The sequence below is a fragment of the Silurus meridionalis genome, chromosome 27 (assembly GCF_014805685.1).
Source record: "Silurus meridionalis isolate SWU-2019-XX chromosome 27, ASM1480568v1, whole genome shotgun sequence".
In the NCBI taxonomy this organism is placed as follows: Eukaryota; Metazoa; Chordata; class Actinopteri; order Siluriformes; family Siluridae; genus Silurus; species Silurus meridionalis.
The window spans coordinates 15,247,348-15,268,827 of record NC_060910.1 but is presented as its reverse complement, the minus strand read 5'-3'; the positions used below and the strand labels follow the sequence as shown (position 1 = coordinate 15,268,827).

The following is a 21,480-nucleotide window of genomic DNA, read 5'->3' as shown; positions in this document are numbered from 1 at the left end:
TAATAATAATAAAGGTTTATTTTCAAATGATAGTGACAAAATATTTGCATCAATAACTGAAGCGTAAAAGTGTAACAAATATACATATAAACATTAAGTATACATTCGGGGGGAAAAATCTAGAATTGCAATTAAATGTCAGTTTTTTTGTTTTGTTTCTCATAATTATTTCATGCATCCACACACACACCCCAACAAACATCATGAAATCATTCTCACCCACTTGGTTTTCACTGTAAGTGTGGGACCCCATGTTGCCCCCCCTCAACGGCCCATGTTTTCACAACCATGCCGTGACTTTTTTTCTCTTCTGACAGACAGAAACCAATCTTTCTTTGACTTTGCTGTTTTTCTTTTGCTGTTTCTTGCCCCAAAACGGTTCAAAAAAATTTAGCCATTTTTTTTGGTCCTGTGACCATGTCTGTGAGGTGAGCTGTTGATTTGCCATCACAGTCATGATATCACTTTTTTAATTAATATAACAGGATTATGATTATATAAATGTTCCCTATTTGAAGCGCTAATGCTGCAGCGAGTCGTTTGAGGTGTTTTCAAAGGCTTTAGGAGCGGAAGAACATCAGAAGACCTTCGACGAGCTCAACCCTTGGAAACGTAGAAACCGTTCAGCAACTTGTGCATGATGATCGTTGGAACCAATCCACATGATCACACTTCCAGATTTAGCTCCTGCAGACTTCTCCCTCTTCCCGAAGATAAATATCCAGCTTGGTGTTTTGACACCGCTGCAGAGATCTAATGGGATTCGCAGATGATGCCTGATGCGCTTCAAAAAAAGAAGACTTCCAGGACACGTTCCAGAAGTGGCAGGAATGCTGGGAGCATTGTATTGATGTGTAAGGGGTACCACCATGCTGTTCCACCTTGTATACCTCATGCCCCCGTTTACTTGGGACTGCCTCCATGTCTTTCCAGAATGTTCCTTAGTCGTCATGGCCTTCACACGTACTTTAAGTGTCCATGTAAGTCTTGGGTGTGATTTCATTCCCGGAGAAAGAGCTTTAAAATGGTGTCCTTATGTTTCGCCAAGCTGACCTGAGGAAATTGTCTAAAAAGGAATTTAGAACACCAAAAGCTGCACTTCCTCTGTCTCTACCTGCTTATGAGACTGGAGTATAAGACATGAGCCACCCCAGTGATAAGGTTATGGTTGGCAAACTCCAGAATGAGCAGAACGATGGGATACTCGCTCAGCCGTTTCCAGGTCGCAGACTCATCGCTGAGGCCCATCCAGTGTATCAGCAGGCTCCTCATGGCCTCCGGGAAGAGCTCGGTTGCTAGATCTTCGGCCGGAGGTAGATCTTTGATGTGTTCAATGTTCCTCATCTTGAATCCTTCCACCTGGTGGCTCACGCTGCTGTTGGCTTCATGAAACTGGTGACCAAGCCAGCCAGCCACAGCCTGTAGTAAAGGACTGGAATAGATCGAAAAGTCCTTGAAATGAGTTTGGAGCAAGACCATCACTGCTTCGGCTAGTTTCTCCTCATCCACCTGTCTGTCGACCCAATGTTCGACATAATCCAGAAGTTTCAAAATGGCCTCTTCTTGGCTTTCGTCCACGCTTGACACGCATTTTAGCTTGTCGCCGATGTTAAAAAGTCTCTCTGTTAACGCACTGAAGGGTTTCAACTCCAGCGTTTCGGTTACGGAGCAGTAATCATGGTCTGCAGAAGACAAATTCTCTTCTTGACCAGACGACGACACTTCCTCCAAGCGAGGAGTCACTTCCTCCAAGCCTTCCACTGGATCCTTATTAGTTGGAGAAACGTCACTAGGTACTTCATGAACTTCCATTGGGAGCTCTGGATAAATGGATTTCGTGTCTGACTGGATTCTAATGTTGTACAACGAGTTCAGTTGATCATCATTGATCTGAGATTTCCACAGATCCTGGAAAAAATAATAATATTTGTGAATATTATTTTGGCCTACACTATTTAAATTTTAAAGCCAATATGGTGAAGTCTTGGAGGTGAATAAAATATTCTCAAGTTAAAGTACCTGTTACTTCAATAAAATTTTTACTTAAGTACAAGTAACATTTGGAAATCTACTGAAGTGAAAGTAAAAAATTGGTACTATTTAAAATGTAGAGTTTTTTAACTGAGGGGGTTGGGTCCATGATTTGAGTCTAATGTGTTATGCACTTTTGCTGCAAAAATAAACATCTGTCATTCTGTCATTTATAATAATCACATGTTACTGTGGCTGGACATCAGATTTTGACCTAAAATCGATAAGGAAATTTTTATTCAGGCTTCAGTTTGCGCTAATTCGGCATTCTGAATGAGACAGAGAGCAACAAGAGCTTTGTAGAATCTATACATTTGATGCTTTTATTTCATATAAAGCATATTCTCATTTAAAATAAAATGACAGAACTTCTGGAAGCCTTTTCTTCTTCTCAAATCTCACCCTTTTCTTCATTTCAAATACTTTTGGTATACAGTGGTGGACAGTAAGGAAGTAAAGTAATTCGTTACTGTACTTAAGTAGCTTTTTCGCATATCTGTACTGAAGTATTATCATTTGGGGAGACTTGAACTTCACCACATTTTAAAGTTAAATATTTTACTCAAATACATTTTGCGAAATCAGTCGTTCCTTTTTATTTATGAGGAAAAAACGTAACTGGTCAAACACGCACCAATCAGGGTCGAGCGTTTTAAACTGGTTTTGATTGGCGCTTGGTGTATCGACTGATCACCAACATACAATTCAGCATCAGTTCAACAGCAAGCAGAACATTTAAAAAGGAACAAATGATGGAGAAAACTCCGGACTCAAGCTCGAATTATTTTTGGAATAGTTAAAAAATATGGTTTTGGGCGCATGATAATTGTAATTAATTTAAATCAGTGTTTGAGTCATTAATATCTTTCTATGAATAGATTTTTGCTGTTTTAAGAGAAACATTTAAGTCTTTTCACATAAACTGAGTTGATTAGGCAGAGTCTTGCGGTGAAGATGCTAAGAACATTATAGCTGTAATAAATCATAGTACTTTGGAAACTCAAGTACATTTGAAGGTGAATTTTTTTTTTTAAGTCTAAAGGGACACTTTTACTTCAGTCATATTTTACCTTGTGTATCTCTACTTTAACTCAAGTACATGGTTTATGTACTTATGTACTACCGTCTAAAACGTGATCGAGATGTGCACCAATTTTAGAATTTTTTTTAATTGTCCATGTGCATGGTTTTCTCCAGCTATCACATGTATTACTGATACAAAACAGCAACAGCAGTCTGATTCAGACACAAGCGGTATAATTATAAATGAAAATGAACAGGTGAAATGAATTGGGTTCTTCATTGGATTATTTAAGCTGAAACAGCACATTTCTTTATATCATACTGTTATTCTGCCCAGTTTGGGTATTTTACTGGAAGTTGCTGTTACCCTGAGATGAGGACTTCAGAAAAACAAGTCAACTATAAAAAAAAAAACAAAGTCTGTGGACAACTGATTGCTATGTGCTTCTTTTTGAGCCTCCCATTCCCCATTTAATCTCCTTTTACTGTTATAATAAGCTCCACTCTTCTGGGAAGATGTTCCACTAGATTTTGGAGATATTTCAGCCAAAAAGGCGTTAATAACTAGAGGTCGACAGATAGGTTAATTAATCAACAGTGGATAAATCGATACTGGATTAAAAACAAACACTCCATGTTAAATAATACTGAACTTTAATACAAAAATAAAAAAGCAGCACTGAATACGGTAAATAAATATAGCACTCTCCGTGCAGTGCACAGGCTCAAGTGTTAAAACAAACAGCACGTTGTGTCAGTGATTTGTCTCTAGAGGCCGCTCTAGTAAAGACAGCAGACGCAACCTGGAAAAACTATAGGTATGGATTTTAGCTGATGGTTCCACCAATGAATCGGTCGACCTCTAGTTAACGCCATGCACTGGCACTAAACAATCGTCTAAATAGATAATCCCTGAACATACAAAGCTTCGGGTATTCCTGGCAAAGTGGTCAGTGTATATCTATAACCTGATACCCTCAACACTATACCCTACCTGAAATGACTCCAAGACTGACAGCTGCTCTTGTTTGCTGTAAAGCTCGAAGGCTACTCGAAAAACCCCATGAACACAGTAGAACCACAAACTGTTATGAGTGCAAGGAACTCGTATGCCTTGGAACTTGAAGTCTGCAAAGACAAAGATCAGACACATAGGCAGCTCATTAAGAGAGGTCGACCGATAGTGGATTTAACCAATTTCAAAAGCTAGGTTGCATCGTACTTGCCGATATCTAATAGTTTTTGAAATGGATACTAGATTAGAAAAAAAACAACACTGTGTAAAATAGTAATGAACATTATCACAAAAAAAGTATTGTATCATGAAAATGTGCTAATTTAAATAAATATAGATAAATTAATTAACAGTAACATCCAAAATGAATAAAAAAAATGACTACACTCAAACAGCACTTGGTGTCACTTATTCACCTCTAGAGGCCACTCTTGTACTGTATAACGCAACCAGGAAAAACTACCAGTATTGCAAAACCGATGATTCCGTTGACCTCTACTCATTAAGAACATCCACCTGACAATGAGCTCAGAGGCGTGATACCTGAAGAGAAGGCCAGTTTGGTAGCTACTCCTCGTTTCGCAAACTTGGCGTGGTATCTGGGATGGTTCTCGGTGCGGACATCTGTGTTTAAAAAGAGATCCGCTCCTAGAAAGAGAGGGATCGCTGGCTCCTGCGCAGAAAAAAGGCATTAAGCTTTTCATTGTACACATTTACAGAGTAACGTGTAAAAAAAACCTTTTCCTTACCTCGTTTGTACTCGGTTTGGTGACTTGAAATGAACGATCTCCGACTAGATACAAGAATCGAATTCTTCTTCTGCCACTTTTCCAGTATGGCAGGTTAATGATTGAGACTGATTCAGTGGTCATTTTATTTAATACGTTTCTGTTTAGTGGCTTTTTGTTATATGGAGTTTTAGGGTTTGTACATGACTAATTCAACACCTTATGACCCTATTATAGATTATGGAATAGACTTATGAGTTAATAATGTACAGAAAAAAGAATGAAACATCATTATGAAGTATTTTCTATGAATTCCCCACTACACTTTAGTGTCTGGATTGTTGTTAGATTTAGAACTGGGTGTTTTGGGGTCATTTTATGATCCAGAAAAGTCTCAAAATGCTAAAAAGCCTCTCTCAAAAAAAAAGCCCTAAGAACCAGGAAACTCCACACATTCCTACAGATACAAAGAAAAATTCAGATATTGTGGATGAAACAATCAGATGCACTTAAACCTGGTCCAGGTCCCTTACATCCCATAATAACAACCAGGATCACGAAAAGCTTAAATATATATATATATATTTAATTGAACCTTAACTATGTTAACAAAAAAAAAACAATATAGCATTAATATAAATAAAACGTTTAAAATATTCTATACACAATAATAAATCAGCTGATTCTTCATACTCATCTAAACATTCATCGCATCCGCATCATGACTCACACGCATGCGCACCTCGCCGACCCGCTTTTTATTCTTCGTTGCTATTTCATTTTGACGTTTTGCAGCAGTTTGTTTTAGCAGCGCCCTCTTTCTGTCAGCTGGCGAAACACATTTTACATTGTACAAGAAGGTTTATATATATATATATATATATATATATATATATATATATATATATATATATATATATATATATATATATATATATATATTTATTTATAGAGGTCTAACTGATTTCTTTTTTTTGTTATATATATATATATATATATATATATATATATATATATATATATATATATATATTTATTTATAGAGGTCTAACTGATTTCTTTTTTATGTTAAGAGAAAACGTGAAAACATCAACTAAAAATACATCTATATTTGTAATCTGTCAGGTCTTAGTTATCGTGATAGTGACCTTACCAATAGAAACTAAATTACAAATGTAATAATCATAATAAATAATAATTGATAAGTACAGACATAAATAACACTATACCTTCAGCTTGGACTATACAAGACAATACAGACAATGTGAGACAATATATACAGTATGAGTATTAAATAGGAATACAGAGTATATGACAGATCAGTGATGTATATAAAGTGTGAGAGTGCATGGTAGTGTAAATAACAGTATTGTGTGTCAGGTATGATAAAAAGTTACTTTAGAACTTTGTACAATATACAGCAGCAATAGTGTGTGTAACATATACGGATGATTTGATGACTGACAGTTTTGATAAGGCGGTACCTACAGATATGAAGCAAGGAATATAATTCTAACATACTAACATCCAATCTAACGTCCTAAATTTTCCTAGATTGTGTGATATCAGTGATTCGCCTCTAGAGGCCGCTCTCATACTGTATAACGCAACCCGGTAAAACTATCGCTATGGCAACAATGACAAATCAGTTGACCTCCTACTTATTCAGAATATCCATCTGACCTAATCTTTAGATTATTTTTAGAAGATACAAGTACAGCTGTACAACTCATATTGCACATTTATAAATCATATTTTTTTACATATATTGTTCCTTACAAAACATTTTCATTTAATTTAATCTTCTCAAAATTTTCTTTTTTACCTATAGATCATAAAAACTTGAAAGTACGCATCCTAGAAAATATAACGGGTTGCCTTTGCTCCCAAAAACCAATCAGAGAACAGTATTATTCTTTAGCAACCAATCAGAGATCAGTATTATTCTTTAGCAACCAATCAGAGATCAGTATTATTCTTTAGCAACCAATCAGAGATCAGTATTATTCTTTAGCAACCAATCAGAGATCAGTATTATTCTCCAGCGACTAATCAGTAATCAGTATTGTTCTTCAGCAAACATTATTATTGTCCAGTAACCAATCAGAGATCTGTATCCTTCTCCAGCAACCAATCAGAGATCTGTAAAAAGAAAAAGAATGTATCGTGTTCTAATATGCAAATGAGCATGACGATTCAATTAGTACGCAAATGAGGTCATCCGGGGACTTCTAGCGCTGTATACATGGGTTTATTCCGTTTTTTTTTTTTCTTTCTGTGTATTTTTTTTCTGAGTTGGTTTGTATGTTTATTTTATGTTTTGCATGTTTTTATTTATTTTAGTTCATTTTTAAATATATATTTATATGCATATATTCCACTGTGAACCAATCAGAGCCCTCGAGCGCCTTCGTATTGCCCTTTGACCCCAATGTAGCCAAACAGGAAGAGGACAAACATGGAGGTGGATTTCGGCGACAGTGAGCTGTTCGAGCAGTTTGAGGAGGAAACTCAGCGGGCGAAACACACCAGGTTTCCCGAAGATGATGAAGAAGACGAATCGGCGGAGCTCCGGGAGAAGATGGAGGAGTGTGAGGAGACCATCGCAAAGCTGAAAGCCGAGAATATCCTTCACTTACTGAGCGCAGTGTAGTAGTGCGCATGCGCAGAGAGGATTCGTTATTTGTTATAGATCATATATTTGGTGTTTGTGTCGATTATTTAGAATGAAAAAGAGTTCAATAATGGCGTGAATCTGTTTCAGTACAAACTGCTGACCGTGTGTGTGTGTGTGTGTGTGTGTGTGTGTGTGTGTGTGTGTGTGTGTGTGTGTGTGTGTGTGTTTATAAGTCAGTTTGAATGCAGTAAACAGGTAAAGGACGTCCTCCAAAAAAAAACAGCGGGAGAAAACTGGAAATCCGCCGTGGTTCAGTTTTCCAGTTCACTCACGTGCACTTTTAACGTTTACATGAATCATAAAACCCTGTAATGGACAGAACCAGCGGGAGTTTCGGTTCCGTGTCCTCTCTTCACCCTCCATCGTTTTCTATTGGGTTTCGTTTTGCCTTTTTATGTGAACTTTTGTAAGAAACCTGCACTTTTCTTATCATTAACATCCCACATGTTCACACACAGATCTCAGCTGAGCTCATCCAGTCTAGTCTAGTTTTTGAAACACACACGTTCCTGTTGTAAGTTGAAAGCAAAGACACCGGTGAATTGGACAGTGAATAGAAGACTAAGGTCCAAATTCGCTCTATCAGTCTGCATCACCCGCCACAGTCGAACATGAAGATGGACGTTCAACGGTTTGAGGTTATTCTGGAACAGGGAAGGTTGGAGACTTATTGCGATAAAAAATGAAAGGAATCCTGAACCGACATGACTCCGATTCCATACTTCAACACCATGCGGCTCTGCTAATTTTACCCTCCTTCACCATACGACAAGAAGATGAGCCGAACGGATTTATCTCGAGCGCAGAACAGTGGTCTGGAGCACGAACGTCCTGCCCAGTCGCTGCACCTACATCCTCCTGATCTGCTCTGAGATGAACTGGATCACAAGGAAGTGTTTCAGATGAAGGTTTGGGGAAATGAAATGCAGAATGCCGGGAAAGTATAAATCTGTTCTTTAGGATGTTTTCTAGTGGAACATCTTGATGTTTAAATATTTCTTTGGTCAACATCAACCTTCTGATATACACTATATGGACAAAAGGTATTGGGATTCTTGACTTCTCCAGCAACATGTGGTTCTTCCATAAATTGTTAGCACAAAGGTGGAGGCACATACTCGTATAGGACACCATTGGATGTCTTAACTTTTATATTTCCTTCTTACTTGACCTGTTCCACCATGACAATACCTCTGTGTACAAAGCCAGCTCCATAAGGATATGGAAGATCTCTGGGTGTTGATGAATGTGAACACTGACTGCACCCCAGGTCTCCTCACCTCACCTCCATCAGTACCTGACTTTACTAAACGCCTTGTGGAACATCTTTCTAGAAGAATGGACATTATTATAACAGTGAATGGGGACTTTATTTGAACCAGAAGTTGAAAAAGATTTTATTTTTCCATATTTCACACAGAATGCTGTTTGATGTCAAGTGTGAAGTATAATAAATAAATTGGGGATAATCTGTTGCCAATTTTTGCAAAATCGCAAATACTAAAGATGCCGAGATCGTTATATGATCACGGATTCGCGTTGGAAAAAAACAGGAGGGACTTTTCTTTGGACATGATACATTTAGGTCATAATGTGTTCATCTTTTACACCCAAATATATTTAGTTTGAATTTGAATTGAAGCAAGTCCTGATAATGAAGTAGCCTTCAGCAAATTGTTCTTGTAAATAAAATTGCGCACAGTTAAATGCCGAATTGTTACGACGCAAAACCCTCGCGTGTCTTGGCAGTCACGTGATCCAGCGTGTTGTGAGGAATGATAAAAAGTAGTTTTACTTGCGGAGGACAAATGAATAAGATGCCTAATTCTTTTGAGACACAGTCAGAAGGGGAAAAAAGAGGGTGCCGTTTGCCCTCTTCCACATACATGAACTCACTGATGTCTGTGATTGGCCAGTGATGCTGTGACTGACAGGGAGAGAGAGAGAGAGAGACTCTAGTTGAGAAATCTAGAATTATAACTCGGGTTATCGTGCAAAAAGCACTTCCTGCAGGAAAGAATTGCGAATTGAATTGATCTTAATGGTAAAAGTTCTTTGATTCCATTGGCTTGCTTTCCAGATGTGTTTTTCTTTATTTTCCTTGACTACTGGTTCACATGAGGAACTGAAGAGAAAGTTACAGTTTTCCAGTCGTCCAAAGTAAGAATCTTTTTTACTCTTTTTTTTTTTTTTTTTTCCGTGTATGAAACCCCTTATACTGACCAAATGCGTTCTTTTTAACTCTCTTCCAGAGGCCTCAGCGTCGTCAATCCAAAAGTGGACGGACCCCTCTGTCAGATTCTCTTCGGAAACAACGTCATCTCAAAGTGAGTGTTGCTTATTTTAGTTGCTGATTTCGGTGTCGCGCTCACAGGGCGGATCTGTTTGACTCTGAGGGGTGCGTGTGTGCGTTCAGACAGTGCCGGCAAGACATCGAAGACCACATCTTCAGTCTGATCCAGCAACACCAGCAGAATAATGACCAGCAAGCGTCTGCTCTCCATCCTCAACCACAGGTACGATCCTCAGCCCCTTCACGTTCTTCCAGGTAATAAATTGTGCTTCGTTTTTCAACCCGTTGCACGGTTTCCACCAAGTCAAAAAAAAAAAAAAAAAAAAGTCTAATTACACTATTACACAAAAGTAAGTACACCCCTGACATTTTAGCAACCATTTTACTGTTCTAAATGTGTGTATTTTGTATTAGAGCAGTTTGAGTTTGCTTTGAGTACAATTCTCTCATACTGACCACTGGATGTTCAACATGCACCTCATGGCAAAAAACTCTGAGGATTTGAGAATTAAAATTGTTGCTTTCCACAAAGAAGTCGAGTCCTCGTGCCGTGTGTTGAGTACAGAAGCTGCTTCAGAAAACAGACGCACGATTGCTGCAGCGTCGCTTTAGAGGTTGCGAAAGCGGAAGCTGAAACCTGCCAAAACCCTGAATATAATACAAAAGAACAAAGGGCGCTTTCTTCTCATATCGTAGAGACGCTTTTTAAGCCTTGATACAGCGGCCGCTGGAGCACTGAGGGTTAAGAGTTGTAGCTTGATGATACCGGGACTCGAACCGCCGACCTTCCGATCAGTAACTTTTAATTGCAGAAAAAAAATAACAAGGTGGACGTGGGGATCTTTTTCCTAAAAATACTATTAGTACGTCTAATTTACATTTTTAACGTGAATATTAAATTGCACATGCTCTGGTTTTACACTGTAATCCTCATACTTTTCTTTTTCCCCAACGCACTTTCATTAGAATTCAAGTTTTTTCATGGAGGAAAACCAGGAAGCGAACGGCGCCTCAACAGCGAAACATGTTCAAGACGCGTTTTGTGTGAGTTTTTTTTCCCCACACAAATCCTGCCACACACAGTTACCCCTCATGAATATTCATACTTCCTCCAAGAATAATATCTTAAATTTGCATTTGGAGATTTTTATATTAGAGATGTGTGGTTTTGGTGCAGGTGGTGGGCAGCGTGTTGTACTTCACCACCTTCTGCCTGGACAAACTCGGGCAGCCGCTTCTGAACGAAAATCCGCAGCAGACGGACGGATGGGAGGTTCCCAAGTATCCTTAAGCTCACGTCTGTTCGTACGTCATTTCGTCCTTAAAATGACCGGCGTGTTTTTTTGTTATTTTTGTTGTGTACGTATTTAAACTTTTCGTGCCTCCCAGGTAAACACGTATACCTTCCTGAATGATCTCTTCCAAAGGTATCAGCAGGTGTTTGCTCAGATCATTACTTTGGAAGGACAGGAAATGCAGGTCAAGGAGAAGAGGTGTGTAATGATGATGGTTCTGCGTTTTGTCACGGATTCTTGTGAATGTTGTGGCCACCTTTCAGTTCGTTAAAGTAGAATTACAATCAATAACAAAGCAGCTTGCCAGAAATGTTAGACTGCCCCATCACACACATTATATGGATTCAAGTTGGTGGACACCTCAGCATAAGATTGAGGTCCCATTCCACATTTCGACCCTATTTATTGTTCCTTCACTCTTCTGGGAAGAAAAATAGATAGCTAAAAAAACCAAAACGATTCCTGTAATCCGAGGCTAAAACCTGTAGTCTTTGAACGCTGGTTTGTTCACCGGCAGCTGATCAGTAGAGAACGTGATTACCATAGTAACAGTTACACAATAGTTTTAACGCTCACATGTGCGATTGTCCTTTTCCAGACCCAAACCCTGCTGCTTTAACTGCGGTGTCGAAGGCCACCAACTCCGAGACTGTCCCAAGGTAAACATCTTGAACAGCTGTTATAATAAACAAATAGAATCCATGCGTATTTATGGATTTTGCGGATCTCCGTTTTTCTCCAGCCTAAAGACATGGCACGAATCAACGCCAAGAGAAAAGAGTTTGCCCAAACCAACCACGGCAACACTACGAATAGCCAGCGGTACCACGTCGAGGAGGTGGAGGAGCGCTTCTCCAAGTACAAGCCGGGTGTCGTGAGGTCACTAACTGCTACGACACACTGATTTTATTTGATTAAACCTCTCAGAAAGGTAAAAACCGTATTCCTGTTTCCTCTTTGCAGTAAGGAGCTTCTGGATGCCCTCGGCATCGCTACTAACATGCTTCCGCCGTTTATTTATCGCATGAGGGAGCTCGGCTACCCACCTGGCTGGTTAAAAGAAGCCGAGACTGAAAACTCAGGCCTGATGCTCTACGATGGTAAAAGTAAGTGAGGTCTCCCCACAACAGTTTGATTTTCTGAGCGACTAAAACACGTTTGAACTTTTTTACTTTAAGCATCTGGAGACGAAGATTCGAACGGCACGAGCCAGAACGTATGCTATGATGTCTCAAAGCTCGTGGATTTCCCCGGGTTTAACGTGGCGCCGCCCCCCAATGTCCGAGATGTGAGTGTGCACCGATGCCGGGTTTATGTTCTACTGTCTGTTTTTGTTTTATTTTTATTTTTTATTGATGTGGCACAGTAATCGGGGTCTCAAGGCGGGTTTTGCTCTGGCTGATTTTAGAGCTGGGTCTAAAGGGGGCACATCTCTTACCCGAAGAGTACTCCCCCTAAAGGTCATTCAAGTCCACTGCAGTGTCAAGATCATAGCATGATTTCTGTCAAGTGCCTCATCTTTAATGTCATCATCAGGACCGATCGTAAAGACCACATTTTATAAGACGACCCCTAAAAATGCCCTCTCGGAAAGGGGGTTTAACGGTACACAAAATTCAAGGTCTTTTCGTCGTTTTGAATTAACGCAGTTTATTATGATGATTAACATTCGTGGACATCAACTTTTAAACAATTCGAGTTGAAATTTCACTTAAATAACAAAGTGTATCAAATAGAATAAATCCAATTCATGCGATACAATTTAAAATTATATTGATTAAATTGGCACACAGTAAATGGATTAAATACAATGAAATAATTGGAAAAATTTAATTATGTACATCTGTACATCTGTGCGTTGCGTTTCATTTTTAATTTTTAACTGTTCAACTTAATTCAGCGTACTTTGCTAAATGCCTTCATTCCTTCCATCCTTTATTCATTCACTCCCTCGATATGCGAAACTGTCTGTTAGACCTGTGTATATATATATATATAGAAGTATCTGGATTTGCAAGAAAAAAGACAGCATTAATATAGCAATAAAAACAAATACAATCATGAGCTCATTTAAAGTTGGGTTATAGACGTGGTTTTTTTTTTTTTTCCTCCCAGGATTACCGGTCATTTGGTTCCATCCCAATGCAGCCTCAACACTGGAAGCCGACGTTTGCTGACCAGTTGTCAAATATGTATCCATCGGTAAACGCCTTTTTCCTTTCTGATTCCCGGTTAATTGGGTATTCGTATGTTTGTAAATCTCAACTCCCTTTTTGTCAAACAGCCCGATTCCAAATGTATGAAAAGGTGCCACGATCCTGATTTAACGCCACCGCAAACTAAGAAGCGGCGCTCCCATTCGGACGTGTGCGGAAGCTCGGATATGGACACGGACTCGGGTACGGCGGCGCTGGATAAATTGTGTTATCGGCCTTAATGTACTGTTCAAATTTCTTGTTCAAAAGAAAAATAATTAACCAATGTGATAGAGAAAAAAAAAGTTGACACGGAAAAATGTAAATAATAACAAAATCCATAATAATAAAATCTCAAACCCACATTGTGAATACATTAGAACCTAGAAGACATGTTTAAAAGGAGAAAACAGTCATTTTGAATTTAGTGGCTGCGTCACGTGTCAACAAAAAAAAAAAAGTTGGGCTGGGGGCAGCAAAAGTCTGGAAAAAGGAAGTGTTATTAAAATGAAACAGAATAATGTTGGATGATTTTCGGGCTCTGAGGTGGTGCAGGTTAAATCTCTATAAAGTATAGAAGTAGTCATGCGTGAACATGATCCAGAAACGCCGCCATGCTCTTTACAATTTACTGAGGCAAAGTGGATAAACGTGAAAAGGGGGATGTTTCTCAAACTGCTCACTTTTTTCCAGTCTTTTGTTGCCTTGTCCCAACTCCCCTAAATTTAAATTTATTTAAATTATTTAAAGGCAAGTGCATGGATGATGAGGATTCTACTTGTGTGTCCACAGATTATGAAACTCCTAAACGAGACCGGTTTGACGATTTCCAGTTTCAGCCTCCGCTCCCTCCTGGCTCGCCACTCGTGAGCACTCCTCCACCATTACCCCTGGGAACACCTCCGGTCACGCCCACCCCTCCACCACTCCCTAAAGGCACGCCCCCTCCGACTCCACCCACGAACGCGGGTTCTCCGGTTCTGTCGGGTCGAAGCGGAGCGGCCGGGGAGGAGTCCGAGGACGGGCTGACATTAGAGGAGCTGGAGGAGCAGCAGCGGTTGCTATGGGCGGCGCTTGAGAACGCTGATACCGGCACCAGCGACTCGGACACTGGGGCTGCGGGGACGCCTGGAATGAGCTCGCCCCCCTCTGCGTCTCCACCAGCTGAGGCTGATCCTGAGGTACAGAAGGAGGTTGAAGAATCCGAGTCAAAGGAAGAGGAGGGTGAACTTTCAAGCACCCCTGGTTCACCTGCTGAAGAAGGAGTGAGCGGGGAGGACGAAGACAAGAGCAGCGCCGGTCCAGGAACCGAGTCTTTAAATGAAGATCCAGGTGCAGAGTCTCCTGACGAGTTGATCGTTCTGGATGAAGTTACTCAGAGTAATGATTCCGACCCTGAAAAGAACCAAACGAATGAAGGTCCTGAAGAAACGGGGATCGACGCGCAAGCTGCTGAAGATATCGAAGAACCCGTCGTAAAGAAAATAGCTGGCGTTCCACACCGAAGCAATTTCGCAGAAGGGATCATTCCTTTCGAAGACACGCCGGAGTTTACGGAGGTCGCCGAGGCAACGGGGGTTTATTTAAGGATACGGGACTTGCTCAAGGAGTCCCCACGAAATCAGGCAAAAAACAGGAAGCTAAGCTCCTGAGTTTGTATGTGGATCGTGTTCGGGTCGGTGGGTGGGGAATTGTTAATACTGAACTAATACGTGTTTTATTACGTAAATACTGAACCTTTTTGTTGTTGTTGAGATTTTCATGATTCCAGGGCGGAATTTCGTCGTCATAAGTCCAGTTTGATGTCCGAATATCTCCTGTCTTTGTTTAGAGATTTTTACAAAATACACTTTTTTTCACAAAATACCCCCCCCCCCCCCCCACTGAGAGTTGAAATCTAAAATAGTTAATTTCCTCTTTTAAATTCCCACAGACTTTTGTATGCGACTGTTTTGACTCAAGTTTTATAGATATGTACAGTTTTATAAACACAATCTCTCTCTGTTTCGACCCAGTCCTCTGAAGGAACTTCACTTTACAATGGTTTCTTTACATCCATTTCTTTTTTTTTGGACCCCACCGTAGGGTTTCTTTCACGCTGGCCATCGTTACTGGTGTACATTTGTAAACTGGTATAAATTGATTATTTTTAACACTAAATTATTTTTAGAGCTGCGTTTTTTTTACCGGGTTTGTCCTGAACCGATTTTATTCCAAAAGAAAAAAGTTTGATGGCCAGCTGTTTATGGGATCATGAAAATAAAATGTTCTCTTTTTTGACTTTTATAATTCGCCATCTTATTTCAATTGGTGTAAAAGAACTTCAAACAACTTGTGTAGATAGACAGATCGATGTAGACAGACAGACAGACATAGACGTAGACAGACAGACAGACAGACATAGATGTAGACAGACAGACAGACAGATAGATGTAGCTAGACAAACAGACAGGTAGACAGATAGACAGAAAAATAGATGTAGACAGAAAAATAGATGTAGATAGATGGATGGATAGATGGATAGTATTATGTAAGGCCACAGTAAAGAGAGATTAGATTGATAAAGAGGGGGAGAATACAGACAGTTCCAGGGTTCTTGTTTGCTTTACTCTGCTTATGGAGCTTCATATAATCTTCCCATTTACGTTCTCGGTTCTTCAGTTTTTATTATTATTATTGTTTTTTTGTTGTTTTTTTACATTTATGGTTTTTAACTGACACCTTTATCCAGAGCAACTTTCCATTATCCCTGAGCAGTTGAGAGTTAAAGGCCAGCAGTGGCAGCTTGGGTGGTGCTGGGACGTGAACTCCATTCCACAAGTTACCTCATAATGACCTCTTAATGACCCCGGAGTCTGATCTGGTGTGTTAATTCTGTCTCCTCTCAATCAGATTAATTTGCTTCATTATATTTGGTAATGGTGGTGAAGCATTTGTATAGGATTTATTGGATTACTCATGAATGGACCTTTTATTGCCGAAACACACACCTTTATACACACACACACTGTTGTGCCATCGGTACGGATCACTGATGTGGTACGAGGTGACGGTGGTGAAAAAAAGAAGTCTCTGACAGGACAATTCGTTTATTTCAGAAATAAAATTCAATGTTACATTTTCAATAAGCAGGTTCCCCTAACACATCTACATACACCTCATTGTTCCAATAATAAAAATATCACAATGCAGCTACGGACAAATGATGAGTCCCTTCACCTCTCATATCTTAGTCATGTGACTCCCATAATTACAGTAACAATAATGTCAAGATTCAGGCCAAAAAAACCCGATCTTTTGCATTATGTAGTGTCTTTGGGAGCGACTCGGACCAGAGGACTCATGAGATGAAGTCGGTTTATTTGAATTTCAGGACGAATTTGTAAATGTATTTATTTATATTAAATCGGCTGAATCTGTAGGACATTTTGTTAATAATATTAAACATGTTTCATTTTGCTTTATTAAGATGTTCAACTGCACACATGCACATTGTTTAGCACTGATTATGATTTATGAATTAATTCATTGAGTGTCCGCTCACCTTTCTGTCTGGTATCGAGATATGAAGAGACTTACTGCAGTATGTAGTGGAGAAGAGTGATAGCAGGAGTGATTTGTGATAGAAGAGCATCTGTGAGAGTGAAAGGGAAAGTTTATAGGACTGTGGTGAGACCTGAGATGATGTATGGATTAGAGACAGTGGCATTGAGTAAAAGACAGGAGGTGGAGCTGGAGGTAGCAGAGCTGAAGATGTTGAGGTTTTTGTTGGGAGTGATGAGGATGGACAGGATTAGAAATGAGTTTATTAGAGGGACAGCACATGTAGGATGTTTTGGTGACAAGGTGAGGGAAGCGAGATTGAGATGGTTTGGACATGTGAAGAGGAGGGACATGGGGTATATCAGTAGAAGAATGCTGAGGATGGAGCCACCAGGAAGGAGGAAAAGGTAGTTGGTTTGAAAGAGGCAGATGTCGAGGACGGGGGGGAATGGAGACGGATGATCCGCTGTGGCGCCCCCTAATGGGAGCAGCCAAAAGAAGAAGAAGAAGAAGTGCCATGTTTGAACAGATGTGGAGGCCTGTTTTGAAACATCTTTCAACCATTTCACAAGAGATCATATTTAAGGAAAGATTTGAATACACATTCCTTTTTACTGAACATCTGGCATATCATCTGTCAAACGGTTTACATCTTTATTTATATATTTATAATGTTTCATTAATTTTTAGATGTATTGTTATGATGGTTGGAGTTTAATATTAGTTTGGTTTAACTCGATGTTGTTGTGTTGTGTTTCTGTCTGGTCACATACAGAGAGTAATATTTATTTTTATGCTGTTTGGTAGATGCCTCTTACCCGAAGAGAGACATTAAAGTAATCTCAGAAGAAGAAGATGAGGAGGAGGAAGAAAGTCTTTTATTTATATCGATGGATTAAAAGATTAAAAGTATCCTTACCTGCTTTTCCCCCTTCCTGTCCTACTGAATAACACACGGGGTATTAGTAGTACTCCCCAAAACCCCTTCGTGCCCTACGTAGTGCTCTAGCCGGCGGTTTAGGACGCGGCCGGAGGTCCTCCTCTGGATGCACGTCAGCGCGTCGCCTCTCTGAAGTTCCCGGTTAAAAGAGAACAAGTGAAGAGTCGGAGTGATTAAACCCCGCTCGCGCGCAGAGGTGACCGTGTTCTGTAAATAAGAGGTAAATACATAAACCGGAAATCGGATTTGGGGCGCGTGAGAATTTACAGCCGGGCCTGAGGGGCAGTTTGGGTTCAGAAGCCATTTAGCTTCAGATGTGTGATGGAACTCACCGGGCAGTGCTTAGCTTAGCTTGTAGGCTAGATGTTGTTAGCTAATGTTCACTCACAAGTTAGCACACTGTGTGTGTGTGTGTGTGTGTGTGTGTGTGTGTGTGTGTGTGTGTGTAGACGTGGCTAGGCAGCCGGCTAGCATGAGGTGAAGAAGTGACATTGCGGAATGTTGGAGTTGTGTCAGGTGTACACACACACACACACACACACACACACACACACACACACACATGCTACTGGACTTTCTCACCTTCTTTAAATAGAAATGTGTTTTATGTATTTGTAGGTCAGAATTTGGTTCAAGGTTCTGGCACCGAGGTACCGAGTTATTCTGGCACCGAGGTACTGGTTAATTCATTGGACTTTGGTTTGGATGGTCGTATGTTTAAATCCCAGACACTCCTGGACTCCTCAGCAACATCTTTAACTCCACTCTGTTGTATGACTGAGATAAATGTAATCTATGGCTGAGGGTGTAAATGTGAGCAGGCGTGTATGAGGTGTAAGGACGATGTGTATGATTACAGTCTCAGTTCCATGTTACTACTGTAGAGTCCAGGTGAGATTAAACCATGAAGAAAGTGAGAGTTTTGAGGGAAATCTGTGTGTGAGAGCATAAGCAGCTGTAGAAGGTGAGTCACATGGGGAGAAAGGATGATTTAGAGGAAGTGAAGGGTCAGTGTGACCTCAGGAAGCAGGAGTGCATGTTATTAAGCCTGCTGTAATCTTTACGTGGTTTGGTTGGAGGTGCAGGACGGGGTTGGAGGTGAAGGACGGGGTTGGAGGTGAAGGACGGGGTTGGAGGTGAAGGACGGGGTTGCCCCAGGGACTTTTATCTGACACAGCCTGACTGAAAAGGAGAGCAGAGTCTGACATTTTCTGTAGATGTTTTTTATTTCTGTTTAACCACCTGGGGGTTTAGTAGATGTTCTTTCTAGAACGATCAAGAAGATTAATCCTAAAGTGTAAAGTTTTCAGATTTACCCTCATGTTGATAAAGTGACCTGTTAAGCAATAAATGGCCAAAAGTACTGGGACGTATGACTTTTCCAGCCATATGTGTTTCTTTGACAATCTGTTACCACAAAGCTGAAGGCACATGATTGTAGAGGACGTCCAAACCTGTTCCAGAAAGTGGGAAAAGATCTTGAGTGGCCTGCTGTTGAGCTCCGAACCCTTTAGAACCTGCAAAATGTAGAATGTTTAAAAAGCACAGTCTTATGCCCAGGTTTTCACAAACATTGGCCATACAGTGTATAAATGTGTAGATGTAAAGATGTAAATCAGAAGCTCAGAAAATGACACGAGGTGTTAAAGGTGTCTTCAGGCTCATTGTCCTGAGGATCCTGTCCTGGCATCCGCTTTTTTTACACTCGCACTTCCTGCTGCTGTGTGTCCTAATAAAGTAATAAAGAGGAACCAAAACAGTCATGACATCAGTGTCAGTGCTGCGCTGCTCTACAGGGTTTACGTTTCTGCCTGTGTTGTTTTTGTGTGTGTGTGTGTGTGTGTGTGTGTGTGTGTGTGTGTGTGTGTCTGCAGCCTGAAACATGGATCCATGTTTATTTTTGGCGACAGAAATTTCTCAGGCAAAATACACAGGAATTCTGCGCACGGTTTCAGGAGGCACTTCGTTACGTGACTACTCGCGTTACAACACGTGACCGCTAATAGGCCGAGGCTCTTTCTGTTCGAGCGATTTAGTATAATAATAATAATAATATAATGTATAATAATAATGGTATAAATTTCTCAGATTATTCACAGACAAGGAACAGCAGGACCAACACACCACATGTGGTTCTTCCCCAAACTGTTACCACAAAATGAAGGCGTACAATTGTATAAAATGTCTTTGGATGCAGAAAACCAGCTCCATGAAGATACACTTTACATGGGTTAGGGTGGAAGATCTGCTGTAGCGCTCCAAACCAAACTGAACACTTTTGGGATAAATTAGAATGCTGACTGCTCTTCCAGACCTCCTCACCTACATCACTACCCGACTACACCAAGTGGCCCAGTGATCCCAGAATCTAGTGGAGGTTATTATAGCAGCAAATTAGAACTAAATGCGTAATGGGATGTTCCAAATTCTAAGATTCGCGCAATGTTATCTGCGTGACTGATGTGGAAACATCTGTCTTTCCTCTGGCATCCATCTGTGTTTCAACAAGTCTGTGGGTTTTGCCGATGTGTGAATCAGACCGACTCGTTTGACCTGCCTGATCTTGTTGAGCCGTTTTTAGGGTGTCTGTGTCTCCGGGCCGGATCGCATACAGGAGCTACAACGTGCATTCAGGCAACAGACCTGCTTCTAAAATGTCTTCGAATGTCTCCTGTGTTGATCGAAGCGTTATTCTGTAACACGTGCGCACGTGATGCAGCTCTCACAAGTCCTGCCTGTAGTTATATATACAAAAATACTGTTTTATAAAAAAACTGATTTATTAAAAGGTATTCAAGTCATTATGTCTTTACCACAGTAAAGTTAACAGTAGCTCCTGTGTGACCGTAGACATGAAGCAGAGACATGAAACTGAAATTATATACAACCACTATCTAATCTATTGTGCAGTTTAATAGTGTTTCGGTGTTTTGACTGCGCAGGCCTTCGTCTCATTGTATGCTGGAGATATGAATGGTTGCCATGTTGGTTGAGGATTTCTTTCACCAAGAATAAGTCTTTAGCCGTCCCTCCTTCAAAACAACCCCAAACCATTAAGCTGTCGCCTCCATGTTTGACTGTGGGGGCGAGGCAGTCTTCTCTCTCAGACGTTCTTCTGTTGGAGCCAGAAATGGCCAATTTGGACTTCCAAAAGAAACATGCAAGTGTCTCCATAACCGTAAAAGCCCAGGAGCTTTCAGACTTTTGATAGACCCTGATGAGAGATGAGCTGAGATACTGAGTTTGTGTGAAATGTGTATGTAGGACAAACGTACATGTAAGACATATACATTACAGTAACACCTGATCATGTGGAGTCTCAATTACATCCGTCCACATATGTCTGAATTCTATGTTTACTTTTTTGTCACTTGTCTTCCTGTTTGAATTCTGCTGACGCTTGGTTTTCTTTTTGCTCTCGTTACAGATCACCATTGTTTTTTTTACACCACTTCTCTTTTTTTTTTTTTTTCTTTTTTTCTGCTTTTTTAAGGTCCCTGGTGTAAAAGTGTAAATGTGCTGCTTGAAGTTATAAGACGGAGTCAATGTTTTGTGAAAAAAGAAAACCATACTATAAAGAACAAGCAAAGGAACTATGAGTTCAGCCAAGCCAAGTGGGCTCAAAGCCCCCAGCAAGATCAGCAGAACAGCTGGAGCTGCGACCAAAACGTCTCCGTCTGGTAAGTCCAGGTCTCGTGTGTATTTTTTTAAATTTATTTTTTTTTTTTTTTTTTTAGCAA

General features: G+C 40.2%; 3 protein-coding genes across 6 annotated transcripts in view; 2 read left to right on the top strand and 1 right to left on the bottom strand.

Moving 5' to 3' along the window:
- si:ch211-110p13.9 (uncharacterized protein LOC562347 homolog) lies at positions 1–5,524 on the bottom strand. Its single transcript, XM_046841511.1, has 5 exons — positions 5,491–5,524; positions 4,819–5,254; positions 4,613–4,742; positions 4,049–4,182; positions 1–1,908 (listed from the first exon to the last, which is right to left on the bottom strand). Exons 2-5 carry the CDS (start codon positions 4,939–4,941, stop codon positions 1,111–1,113), a joined length of 1,185 nt encoding a protein of 394 aa, XP_046697467.1. The 5' UTR covers positions 4,942–5,254; positions 5,491–5,524; the 3' UTR covers positions 1–1,110.
- A 1,693-nt stretch (positions 5,525–7,217) lies between these two features.
- Positions 7,218–15,543, top strand: zcchc8 (zinc finger, CCHC domain containing 8). Its single transcript, XM_046841499.1, has 14 exons — positions 7,218–7,421; positions 9,592–9,634; positions 9,727–9,801; positions 9,891–9,990; positions 10,734–10,811; positions 10,945–11,048; positions 11,195–11,260; positions 11,661–11,721; positions 11,805–11,941; positions 12,026–12,168; positions 12,241–12,350; positions 13,178–13,264; positions 13,347–13,461; positions 14,050–15,543. The coding sequence occupies exons 1-14, from the start codon at positions 7,256–7,258 to the stop codon at positions 14,907–14,909; spliced, it is 2,145 nt and encodes a 714-aa protein (XP_046697455.1). The 5' UTR covers positions 7,218–7,255; the 3' UTR covers positions 14,910–15,543.
- A 1,744-nt stretch (positions 15,544–17,287) lies between these two features.
- clip1a (CAP-GLY domain containing linker protein 1a) overlaps positions 17,288–21,480 on the top strand; it is a 33,784-nt gene continuing 29,591 nt past the window's right edge. For 3 of the 4 annotated variants that reach the window (XM_046841498.1, XM_046841497.1, XM_046841495.1), the window contains exons 1-3: positions 17,288–17,444; positions 17,608–17,960; positions 21,168–21,420. In XM_046841498.1, coding sequence (XP_046697454.1) covers positions 21,336–21,420 — 85 coding nt within the window. In that variant the 5' untranslated portion in view covers positions 17,288–17,444; positions 17,608–17,960; positions 21,168–21,335. The remainder of the gene's footprint in view (positions 17,445–17,607; positions 17,961–21,167; positions 21,421–21,480) is intronic. The other variant, XM_046841496.1, reaches the window with a different exon arrangement.

Coding starts and splice junctions, on each gene's coding strand:
- zcchc8 (XM_046841499.1), top strand. CDS start 7,256: ATGGAGGTGGATTTCGGCGACAGTGAGCTGTTCGAGCAGTTTGAGGAG. Junction 9,635..9,726: donor CAGTTTTCCAGTCGTCCAAA/GTAAGAATCTTT, acceptor ACTCTCTTCCAG/AGGCCTCAGCGTCGTCAATC. Junction 11,261..11,660: donor ATGCAGGTCAAGGAGAAGAG/GTGTGTAATGAT, acceptor GTCCTTTTCCAG/ACCCAAACCCTGCTGCTTTA.
- si:ch211-110p13.9 (XM_046841511.1), bottom strand. CDS start 4,941: ATGACCACTGAATCAGTCTCAATCATTAACCTGCCATACTGGAAAAGT. Junction 4,743..4,818: donor CCAAACCGAGTACAAACGAG/GTAAGGAAAAGG, acceptor TTTTCTGCGCAG/GAGCCAGCGATCCCTCTCTT. Junction 1,909..4,048: donor CAGTCTTGGAGTCATTTCAG/GTAGGGTATAGT, acceptor TATTTTTTCCAG/GATCTGTGGAAATCTCAGAT.